The sequence below is a fragment of the Lithobates pipiens genome, unplaced genomic scaffold (genome assembly GCF_037356315.1).
Source record: "Lithobates pipiens isolate NorthernLeopardFrog02 unplaced genomic scaffold, aLitPip1_a1.2 Scaffold_16, whole genome shotgun sequence".
In the NCBI taxonomy this organism is placed as follows: domain Eukaryota; kingdom Metazoa; phylum Chordata; class Amphibia; order Anura; family Ranidae; genus Lithobates; species Lithobates pipiens.
The window spans coordinates 112836885-112849661 of NW_027507748.1; the positions used below are offsets into that span (position 1 = coordinate 112836885).

Genomic DNA, 12777 nt, shown 5'->3' on the forward strand with positions numbered 1-12777 from the left:
TCCATTCCAGGTACATAACCCCCATAGACACCTGGTGCCCCTCCACCCTCCATTCCAGGTAAATAACCCCCCCCCCCACAGACATCTGGTGCCCCTCCACCCTCTATTCCAGGTACATAACCCCCATAGACACCTAGTACCCCTGCCACCCTCCACTCCATTTACATAAACCCCCATAGACACCTGGTACCCCCTCCACCCTCTATTCCAGGTACATAACCCCCCCATAGACACCTAGTACACCTGCCACACTCCATCCCAGGTACATAACCCCTACAGACACCTGGTGCCCCCTCCATTCCAGGTACATAATCCCCCATAGAAACCTGGTGCCCCCTCCATTCCAGGTACATAACCCCCCACAGACGTCTAGTGTCCCTCCACCCTCCATACAAGGTACATAACCCCCCATAGGAACCTTGTGCCCCTTCACCCTCCGTTCCAGGTACATAACCCCCATCCCAGATATATAACCCACCATAGACACCTAATGCCCCCGCCACCCTCTATTCCAGGTACATAACTCCCATAGGCACCTGGTGCCCCCTCCCCTCTGTATTCCAGGTACATAACCCCCATAGGAACCTAGTACCCCCTTTACCCTCTATTCCAGGTACATAACCCCCCATAGACACCTGGTGCCCCCTTTAGCCTCCATTTCAGGTACATTACCTCCCATCGACACCTGGTGCCTCTCCACCTTCCAGGTACACAACCCCCCACAGACACCTGGTGCCCCCTCCACCCTCCATTCCAGGTACATAACCCCCATAGGAACCCAGTACCCTCTTTACCATCTATTCCAGGTAAATAACCCCCCATAGACACCAGGTGCCCCCTTCACCCTCCATTCCAGGTACATAACCCCCATAGGAACCTAGTACCCTCTTTACCCTCTATTCCAGGTACATAACCCCCCATAGACACCTTGTGCCCCCTCTATTCCAGGTACATAACTCCCCATAGACACCTGGTGCCCCTCTATTCCATGTACATAACCCCCATAGAAACCTGGTGCCCCCTTTACCCTCCATTTCAGGTACATAACCTCCCACAGACACCTGGTGCCCCTCCACTCCAGGTACATAACCCCCATAGGCACCTGGTGCCCCTCCACCCTCTATTTCAGGCACATAACCCCCATAGGCACGTGGTGCCCCCTCCACCCTGTATTCCAGGTACATAACCGTCATAGGAACCTAGTACCCCCTTTACCCTCTATTCCAGGTACATAATTCCCCATAGGCGCCTGGTGCCCCTGCATTCCAGGTACATAACCCCCCATAGAAACCTGGTGCCTTCTTTACCCTCCATTTCAGGTACATAACCTCCCATAGACACCTGGTGCACCTCCATCCTCCATTCCAGGTAAATTGCTTCCCACAGACACCTGGTGCCCTCCACCCTCCATGCACAGCCTTCATGCCAGCCTTGCTCCGTGCTCCGCGCTCTCTAGCGCCCCCTGCTGGATGATCAGTGAAGCGAGAGAAGGCGATAGAAGAAGCCAAACAAAGCGAAAAGCGTCTTCCCGTCCGTCCTGTGCCCGATCCGTCCCTGGCAGCCTCCGATCTCCGGGAACACACACCGGGAGCGAAGAGTCACCACTCCGCCAAGGCTTCCTATTGTCCCGGGGGGAAGAAAAGGACAACCACCCGGAGCCAAGATGGTGAAAGCGAAAAAATCCCCGGCGAAGCGGGCACCCGCGGAGCGGCACACCAGGGCATCGGGGAAGCTGGAGGCGCCCAAACCGGCGGCGAGGGCCCCGGAGCCCAAGAAGAGCAAAGCGAAGAAGGCGGCGATGAAGAGGCAGGTGGAGGAGGAGGAGGTGAAGGAGGACGATGTGCTGGAGATGGGCGCACAGACCGAACGATGGATCAACTTTATCCGACAGCACAGTGTCAGCCCCGAGGAGGCGGCCAAACTTCTGCTCGACTCCTAGTGAGTATATAGAGGGCTCTTCAATGGGGCCCTCCCACTGGGGGCCACAGAGACACCCAACATCCTACTGGGGCCATGCTATATACAATACTGAGGTCTGATGGATCATCTATAATAGAATCCAACTCATCTGCATCAATAGTACTATAGGACGTGGGGGGCAAAAAGGGCAGATACATGGAGATGGGATTACCCCTTGGCCAATGGCACTTGCTCCATTACCTGGACACAGGGCTGTAGGGGGATTCTGGGGTCCCCTGAGCTCAGGTCCAGAGCTCATCTATAATAGAGGAACCCAACTAGCCTCCATGAATAGTACTGTAGGTTATGCTGGTCATTAGGGCATACAAATGTAGATGGGATTACCCCTTGGCCAATGGTATTTGCTCTATTACGCAGACACAGGGCTGTAGGGGGTTCATGGGTTCCGCTATGCTTCAGTTTGGAGACTCATCTGTAATAGAATCCAACGGATCTCTATTCACAGTACTATAAAACATTGGAGTAATAATGGCAGAAAAATGTAGATGGAGTTATCCCTTGGCCACTGCCACTTGCATCATTACCTGGATATATGGCTGACAGGGGGGTTCTGGGGTCCCCCTGTGCTCAGGTCTGGTGGTTCATCTATAATAGAATCATCTAACCTCCATAAACAGCACTACAGGTTATGGGGGTCATTAGGGCAGAGAGATGTATGTGGGATTACCCCTTGGCCAATGGCACTCGCTCCATTACCTATACACAGGGCTGTAGGGGAGTCCTTGGGTTCCACTATGCTTGGGTTTGGAGGCTTATCTATAATAGATAGAATCCAACTGATCTCTATCCATAGTACTATAGATCATGGGAGCAATAATTGCAGATAAATGTAGATGGAGTTACCTTGGCCATTGGCACTTGCTTGATTACCTGGACAAAGGGATGCAGGGGGGTTCTTGGGTCCCTATATGTTGGGGGTTTGGTGAATAGATAAATGGCAACTGATCTTCATCAATAGCATTGTAGGTTTTAAAAGGTTATGGGGCAATAAGGGTAGATATATGTAGAAAGAGTTACCCTCAATGCCAGTGGTGTTTGCTCCATTGTCTGGACACAGGGGTAATGTTTGGTCCCCTCTATGCTAGGGTTTGGTGGCTCATATATAATATATGGCAATCTATCTCCATAGATAAGACTATAGGTTATGGAGGCAATAAGGACAGATACATATAGAAAGAGCTACCCCATGGCCAGTGTCATTTGCACCATGGATACAGTTCTTGGGTCCCCTCTGTGCAGGGGATTGGTGGCTCTTCTATAATATAGATGGACACTGATTTCCATAAATAATACTATAGGTTACTGTAGACAAATGTAGATGGAGTTAAGCCATGGCTAATAGTCCTTGCTCCATTATAGGGACGCAGGGGTGTTCTTAGGGGTACCCTATGATGGGTGGCTTATATATAATAGATGTTAACTGATCTCCATAGCAAGTTGATAGTACTATAGGTTATTGGGACAATAAGGCACATAAATGTGAGGGTTACAACATGATCAATGGCACTTGCTCCATTACCTGGAAACAGTGTTAAATTGTTGTTTTTAGGTTCCTGGAGTTTTGGTGGCTCCGATATAATGGATGGCAACTGATCTCCTTGAATAGTGATATAGGTTATGGGAGCAATAAAGGCAGATAAATGTAGAAGGAACACCATGAGCAAAGATGCATGTTCCATTGCCTATACACAGGGTTGCAGGGGTGTTTTTCGTTCCCTCTGTGCTGGAGGTTTGGTGGCTCATATATAATAGATGGTAACTGATCTCATTAGTAGTTGTATAGGTTATCTCAGGTTATGGGAGCAATAAGGAAAATACACGTAAAATGAGTTACACCATGACCAATGAATGAATGGTACTTGCTCCTCTAGCACAATTGGCACCATTCATGTTTAAACAGTGAGAGTAAAAAATCATTCCAGGCACTATAGAGTCTTTTTTGTTTAGGGTCTTCCATGGTGTCTTTGTTTGGCCAGAAATCGTTATTGCATGGCAGTGGGCTGGCAGCTGAAGAGGCAGATTGATCTGTGAATATCGCATCTAATTTATGCTACGAGAGCTCTGCCCATCATCAAAACCATCCAAGAAATAATCTATAGGATCAGAAGATGCAGAAGTCATACAACACGTATTAGTAATTCTATGGGGTTTATCACTTCTTTTGTCCCCAATGTGTTAGATTATATCAGATTATATTCCTGTTTTGCTTCTAAAAAAATATATATATATATTTTCAGGCAGTCTTTTAGGAGTTCCTATATAACGGAGCACAGTGCAATTTGTTTCACATCACAAAATGGCAGCGTGATGTCTCTATAGACAAAGCTGGGGAATCCTGGAGGTGTAAATATATATAGATTATAAAACCTAGCAGATATTTCACTCATCACCATGTAATAAACATTATTTCTACAACGAGGAGAAGAAATCAGCAGCTACACTGGCCCTCTTCTGTAAATGATTTGTCCCTGCAGGTCGCCATGTCCTAATTACAGGTATATTCAGGGTCATCTCAGTGATGAAGAGGTGAGGATCCTGTCATTAGATTGCAGGACTGGGTATCTGATTGGATTCATTGTCAGAACCTTATGCTATACTGTATTCTGCTTATTGTCAGAGTCTTTTATTATGTGTGTGTGTGTTTGGATCAAGTGATGTATAGTGAAGTGAGAGCTCACTGTTCCATTATCATCTGCTATCAACTTATATTTGAGAAGAGGATGCTGTATATAATGATTTTTTTTTTATGGGAAAAAAATACTAAAAGGTGAGAAATACAATGTATAGAGGTTGAAGTGGAGGAAGAGATATTAAAACATAGAATTTAATTTATTTAAAACTATTTTATATATTTTTTTTATCATTTATTTAGATTTTTTTTCCCCTAGAACAGCTCTGCCTATAGTATCTGTATCCCTCTATCTGCTCATATAACTCAGGTTACACACACACACACACACACACACACATATTATATATACTTGCAGCCATGATGTGATGATGGGGCCTCCTGGACCTGGAGAGAGATGTAGGAAATGGGAGACAAAATGTTCATTTGATTAATTTGAATAATAAAAAAATAATAATAATAATACATTTTCCGTTGGATAATAAAGGAAGACCTGGGATTTTTTAAACTGAAATAAATGAGGATTAAACACCTTTGAATGAGCTTGTGTCTCAAACATTAGGAATTGTCCTTTACATTTTATATGTGGAATCGGGTGGCCAAGATCTTTATTTGTAAATAATAGAGAGCAAATGTGAACAATAACATTTCTTGTGTTTGGTCAACAAAATTTCCCAGCATGTCATCTAAGAGCCTGCTGTTATACTGCATGTAGATTGTAATCCTCCAGGTGAAATGAAAGTGTGGGTGACATCAAGAGATATGTGAATTCCGTTCATCTCAATGAATGTGATGAGAAGCTGTTTAGGAGAGTACAGCAACAGGGAAAATGTAGGCAGTGTTCACATCAATGTGTATTAGTATGTAGTGTGTAATAAAAACCCTTCTTGATGTGGTTTCCAGTAAAGCTGGCCATTGATGGGTACGAAAAAAATAAAAATAAATCTTAGAAAATAATATTCTATGAGGTTTTTTTCCCCTAATCATTAGTGCATTAAATTGACATTAGTTTTAGACTTCAGTGACGAGAAAAATCAAAGGCGCAAGATGGAATTTTTTTTTTGATCAAACAAGTTTCTAAAGCCTTCTACACGTGATGAAAAAAATCAGACAAAAATCAGGGAGATCGTTCAACGATCTAATTGTTAGTACACAGCTTCCAACATCTGAACCTGACATGACATTGATCTTTGTCGGTGTTGTTTATTTGTTATAAAAATGTTCCTCCCAAAAAGAGGTAAAAAAATAAAAAATAAAAAGATGAAGGGGTTAAGGGTGTCCTAGGGAGGTGTTTCTAACTGTGGGGGGAGGGGACTGACTGGGAGTACAGAAAGATTGTTGTTCCTGATCACTAGGAACAGACATCTCTCTGTACTCCCCTGTCAGAATGGGTATCTGCTTTGTTTGCACTGGCAGATCCCCGTTCTGCCTCTCTGACAAGCAATTTTGCCTCAGTCCTCCTCTTCTCAGGTCCCCCACTGACGATCTTGGCTCCACTCCGCTGCTTAGTGCTCCCATAGCAAGCTGGGATCTGGAAACTACTTTATTAGTCACGGCTACAACAGTAAACTCTAATAGCTTCTGCGTCTCATGTCAAGCAGCTGCCCTGTTGCATTGTGAACACAGCAGGTTGCTTGCTCAGCATTGGAGCCATTCAGGGAACACTTTGCATTTTCTCAATGAATGCAAAAAGTTCTCTGATTGGATGAGGTGCAGATTACTATCCTGTCTACCTCATCCAATCAGAGAATGCCTTGCTTTCAACAAGGAAATGCGATGCATTCTGTAAATGGCCCCTGTGCCAAGTGTGCAGATTCCTGTGTTCACAATGCTGCAGGGCAGCCACTCGACACAGGACCCAGAAGCTAGTGGAGATCACTGTTGTAGCCGTGCCTAATATGCAATTACTGGCTCTGATCAGCCCTGGACAAAGACAGGTTGCATCCAGTGATGATGTTTCTCACTGTATACAAAGTGGCTGTAACTAATTGTCCGGTTTGTACCGTATGCACCACTAGGTGAACTAGGCAGCTGCCTATGGCGCACTGCCACCTAGGGCGTAGCCATGGCCAGTGCCATATTCCTCTCCTGTCACCTCTTTATCCTCAGTGGATGTCACCTCTAGAGCCGCCGTCCCTCCCCCGCACACACCAGTGCACTTGCACACAGCTGAAGTGAACTGAGATCCCGACAACGAACAAGGTCAGTCACTGGATGATGGTGATTGCCCGCTCACTGCAGCTGAAGTCAGCTCAAAACCCTGATCACCGCCTGTCATCGCCAGCTACCATGGCGCTTGGGGTGGAGATGTCTGTGTGGTGGGTCTGCAGGAGTGTACCAGAGGAGGAGAGGAAATATCCTCTACAGGGGACTGTGCAGGGGCTGCCAGCTGAGATGATAGAGTTCAGGCACAGGATGGAGAGGCAGTTTGTATAGGAAGTAGATGTAGGGTTAAAGGTGGTGTAGCATTAAAGGGGAGGAAGGGGGTGTAGCATTAAAGGGGGGCAGTGTGTGCAGGAAGGGGCACAGCGTTAAAGGGGGGCAGTGTATACAGTAAGGGGAGTGTAAGGTTAAAGGGGGAGCATTATGTTCAGGAAGGGGGGCAGTGTGTACAGGAAGGTGGATGTAGGATTAAAGGGGGGGGGCAGTTTGTATAGGAAGTAGGTGTAGGTTAAAGGAGGTGTAGCATTAAAGGGGAAGAAGGGGGTGTAGCATTAAAGGGGGGCAGTGTATACAGTAAGGGGAGTGTAAGGTTAAAGGGGGAGCATTATGTGCAGGAAGGGGGGCAGTGTATACATTTGTTTTGGGGGGGTGCAAACAGCTGGTCTTGCCTAGGAGCAAAATAGTCCGGCCCTGACTGTATGTGGCAATAGCACAGAGTAATACTGTGTCCAGATGCAGCAGCCTATTTGCCTATCTGAATCAGGTCTATTTATCTGAATCAGGTCTAAGGCAGCCCATACACAGGTCGTAATTTGGCCATGTCCTGCTGAACCAGCCGAGATGTGAACCATGTATGGGCAGGCTGACGGTACCAAGTTCCAAGTTGATCGATCGGTTGAATTGGGTACAACCAGCCTGCTGGGTATTTACCTGCGATTATTGCCAGTGGCTGCTATAGCAATATTCACTGTCCTCTGGCGGGGGAAGTGAGAAGACAATGGCTTGGCAGGAGGGATTCCCGCATCAACACTGTCTGTGCTGATGAATCAAGCTGATTTTTTTCCTGCAAACAAGTTTGCTTTGTGTATGGCTGGCCTAAGCCTAGATTTTTTAATGTGATTATTGCCAGCCACTGGCAATAATAACTGTGTTCTCCTGGCCGGGACGGACATTGACTGTAAGTGGCAGTTCCTGACGTTGACTCTCTCCATTGTTACAGAGAAACTTGGACCCAGTGTCTGATTTCACAGGGTATCGGTTTAATTGGAGTCTGGTTGCAGGAATTTGTGTTCAGCAGAGAGGAAATAATTCAATCAAACTTCATTCATCTGATAAATATATCCCGTTAGCCCGCTCCCCATCTGTGCCATCTCGCACTGGTCACACCGCGGCTCGCCGTCATCTCTGTGCTGCAATCATTCCTTGTAGAATACGTTCCTATAGCAGGTACAGCTCTCTGATATGGTACTGAGAGCTGAGGGGTTGAGCTTATTTTGCCAAAATTTGACATCAAAGCAAAATTCCAGGAAAAAATAAAAAAGGCTTTTTGTCCAAGTTATGGATTTTTTCAATCATTCAAGGCAGTCTGTTGCAAAGGTAAATAGTGTGAGAAGCCTCAGATGGAAGCTGCTACAATCTGCCAGCCAAGTCTGCACAATGGTTCAGGAGCTGTGGTTGGTAGAAAGTAATAATAAAGTGGGGCTCCAATCTCATGTACAGTATAGGAACTTGTATAGGATTCTTTTAGGACAGTTAAGAGCGTGCATGCGTCTTTGTCCTTAGAACTCTAGTATCTTGAGTAACAGTTCCCTGGGTGCAATGCCGATCCACTGACTCTTTCAGTCATTGACTCTGAACATAAATGCGATTTGGGAGTTCTGTCTTTCCCAATCTGCATGTTTGTGATTAAGACAGTATGGAAGCCAGAGACATATCAAGAGAACAGAAGAGGGCGCCAACATCTAAGTGTAGAGAATTTATTAATAGTTTTCCTGATACCGCTTTTTTAAGACCAAGTACAAGTATCAAAACTTTTTTTAACGTACTCGCCGATAGGATACTTTTTTAATGTCATGTGACAGTTTTCAAAGCACAATACAGACTAATGATATCTTCTGGCACTGATTAACCTCCCTGCCGGTATGATTAGTTCTGGTTTTAGGTGCTGAAAGCGGTACAATTATTTTGCATGGAAATTTGGCATTTTATATTGTAGTCCTGTAATTCTTAGGAATAACTCTCTTAAATCTGTCCAAACCAGAGTCTAGCAGACATCCCGGGTATGATAAAGTTTATAATATAATAAATAATAATAAAAATTATTCACTAATGTAATCAAATCCAAAACACAGAAATTTGCTCATTTGCAGAATTGTCGATGTCATTAGATTTAGTGTTTGATGACGAATTTCCCCACAAATCGATATCGCTCAATTCTGAAAGTGATTATAATTTATTATCGCTGTTTTCTAGTTGGTCTAAAATCACTTTTGACATAAAGGGACACTTTTTGGTTGCTATGGACATTCTCCAAATTCCAGGCAAAACACAGTATTTATATTATAAAAGTGCATGCAGGGCACTGCACAGACCACTAGGGACAAAGGGGGTGTGTCATTTTTTTTATACAGTACTGTAATCTGTAAGATTACAGTACTGTGTGTGTTTTGTGTGTTTTTACTTTTTTGAATTTGGCGCCGGTCTCCGCTCCCGTGCACCGTAACGTCGCAGGGAACGGAGCTCGGCGGCACTCGGGCACTGTGTGAATTGAGCGGAGGACGGCTCGCTCACACAGCGCGGAGGACATCGCTGGATCCAGGGGACAAGGTAAGTAACCTCTCCCTGTACCCAGCGAATCGCGATGGGATCCCGAGTCTGGCTCGGGGTTACCGCTTATGATTGTAAAATCCCAACTCGAGCCAGACGCGGGATCACCGCCAGGGAGGTTAAGCAGCACTGATAATATTAGGTTGCACTGATAGGATTAGGTGGCACTGATGGGCACTAATATGCAGCACTGATGAGCACAGATAGGTGGCACTTATGGCCACTGAAATGCACCTCTGATTGGCAATTGCTGGCCTGCCATAATAAATGACATGAATGGCGAAAGGAAAGGAAGGATTTTTGCAATGCTATATGGGACATAGCATTGTAAAATCCTTCCTTTCCTCTCACCATTCATGTCATTTATACATAGTATATGCAACCATGCCCATCTTGGTGCACCTTGCACCCGGCCACAGTAAGCAGCAGAAGACATCTTGTTATCCTGATTAATTTTATTCTCTACGAACAATAACATTTACAAGTTGAAAATTATTTTATTTATATATATATATATATATATATATATATATATATATATATGTACCCCCTAGTGTGCACACATTCTTGTCTCAGGTCAGTGAATAATCAAGTAATGGGTTAAGGATGAGGATAATAGGCCCTGGAACGTGCACTTTCACAAACAAGTTAGTGACAGCTCCCATAATCCTGTCCTTACAGGTTGCTTTTTACAGCTTCTTGTATTCACATCAATGACCCGCCCTGGAAAGTTTCAAGTGTGTGAAAGCAAGCTTTGACACTGACAAGTTGCTGTGGTGCAATACAGACATTTCTTGTTTCAGGTAACATGTTGAATGAGACCCAAAGTATAATAGAATAGAAAAGTGTTTTATGAACCTTTGGTTTCTGATTCACAATGGTTGGGACCTAATCCATAGAAAAGAATGACTATCAATGTTTCTTGTGCTGTGTGTATACAGTGAGTACAAAGGCCTGGTGAAGCACAGCGGAGGATGTCACTGTGGAGCCGTGCGATTCGAAGTTTGGGCATCAGCTGACATTCACGTCTTTGACTGCAAGTAAGTTATTAATGAGAGACAACCAAATATTGTATCACCAAATACATTCTTCTGTGACATGAAATCCCTGGGCTCGGCCTTCATCTCCCTTCACACTTTCCTGCCATTTAAATGCCGATTGATGCAATTTCTTATTATGGCTCTTACAAAAACATGTTTCCAAATTGCAATTTCACATCCCGCATGGAAGCTGAATTGCTTTAATAAATCTTGATAAGTAGTATAGAAATGGAATGAAAAGATTAGCCACAGTTGTTGGAATATTTTTTTCAAGAATCAACATTTCATTATTGCACATCACGGATATTAATCGTTTTTAAATGCTGATTTATTGGTTTTTAAACCAAATTTGATATTGCTTTGAGAAGTTTAGTGAAATGAAAAGAATTTTAGAGACAAAATATAAGAATTATAGTAGAATAATAATATGGATTGATGATCTGGCCAGAGATGCACTATATTGCCAAAAATATTGGGACGTCTGCCTTTACACACACACACATAGACTTTAATGGCATGCCAGTTTTAGTCCGTAGGGTTCAATATTGATTTGGCCCACCCTTTGCAGCTATAAAAGCTTCAACTCTTCTGGGAAGACTGTCCACAAGGTTTAGAGTGTCTAAGGCGGGGGTCAGCAACCTGTAGATCGCAGACAGGTGATTGGTAGATCGCAGTTCCTCCACCCCAAACTCGCTCATCCATGTCTTTATGGACTTGCTTTGTGCACTGGTCCAAATCTTTTGACGGAGGTGAGATTATGGTGTGGGGTTGTTCTTCAGGGTTTGGGCTTGGCCCCTTAGTTCCAGTGAAGGGAACTCTTAAGATGTCAGAATACCAACACATTTTGGACAATTTCATGCTTCCAACTTTGTGGGAACAGATTGGGGATGGCCCCTTTCTGTTCCAACATAACTGCACATCAGCATGACTGCTCCAACTTAGACTATATTTATTTGCTGTACACATGTATATGTTTGTGTGAATGTTTACTTGCATACAGTGTAATTGGGCATGGCCATGTGGGCTGCTGCTGGTTAGGGAGCTCAGGGCCAGGATAAGATGTAAACAATGGGGTTGATTTACTAAAGGCAAATAGTCTTTGCACTTTGCAAGGGCATTTTCTCCAGAGCTTAGTAAATGAGGTGACGCTTTACTTTGCGAAAGAATACCCAATCACATGCAAAGGGAATAAAAATAATTTTTTGTTAGCACATGATTGCATAATGGAAGTCAGCAGAGCTTCCCCTAATTTACTAGATCAAATGCCTTTGCAGAGTGAACCGCACTTTCAAAACCTACAGTCTATTTGCCTTTAGTAAATCAACCCTAATGCGTAGGTAGCAGGTGCAGAATTCCCTTGACCTTTATTCATTCTGCATGACTGAAGGTCCAGGTCATTCTACAATTTCACTTCTACCTACACATTGTTGATGTTTAGATTTCCCCCTGAAGGAGTCATTCACACGGTGCAGGGCAAGAAGGGACCATCAATCATTCAGAATGGTTAAAGGTGAAGATGTTTCTATGCCTGTGCAGCCACCTCTGCCTAGTGAATAAATCATTCAGGGGATAATGTCATCATCAAACGTGTAGTTATGGGCAGAAGCCCAGATGCAGAATTATTGTACATAATAAGCATCTCAACTCATAACATAAACATGAACATAAGCAAGATACTACCCAAGGCTGGCCATAGAGGAGACCTTCCCTTCATTCAACCAGTTGGTTGAACAACAAAAACTGACATGATTCCCCCAGCCAAGCACTGGAGGCCATCAGAATACACAGATCAGCACTGCAGTCTGCAGCACTGATCGAGCAGAAATTTTTCCAATGTGGTAGAACAGAAGTTGATCGGCAGGTAGACTTCTGTCCAACCACAGTGGCCATACATGGGTTGAAATTCAGCTGGTCCCTGCTAAACTGGCCACATTTTTGATCTTTGTATGGCTTAAAGAGGAGCACTGGTCTCCCCCGAAAAAATTAAAAGTCAGCAGCTACAAATACTGTAGTTGCTGACTGTTAACATAAGGACACTTACCTGTCCAGGGATCCAGCGATGTTGGCACTGAGCCGATTAGGTAAGAGATACTGGCAGTGAAGCCTTCTGATGCGTGTATGAGCCACGCTGCACTTCCT

General features: G+C 44.4%; 1 protein-coding gene across 1 annotated transcript in view; it reads left to right on the forward strand.

Annotated features, from left to right (window-relative positions):
• The first annotated feature begins 1475 nt into the window (after positions 1–1475).
• The window catches only part of CENPV (centromere protein V), a 33394-nt gene continuing 22092 nt past the window's right edge, over positions 1476–12777 (forward strand). Inside the window, exons 1-2 of the mRNA XM_077480283.1 lie at positions 1476–1938; positions 10540–10638. Coding sequence (XP_077336409.1) covers positions 1664–1938; positions 10540–10638 — 374 coding nt within the window. The 5' untranslated portion in view covers positions 1476–1663. The remainder of the gene's footprint in view (positions 1939–10539; positions 10639–12777) is intronic.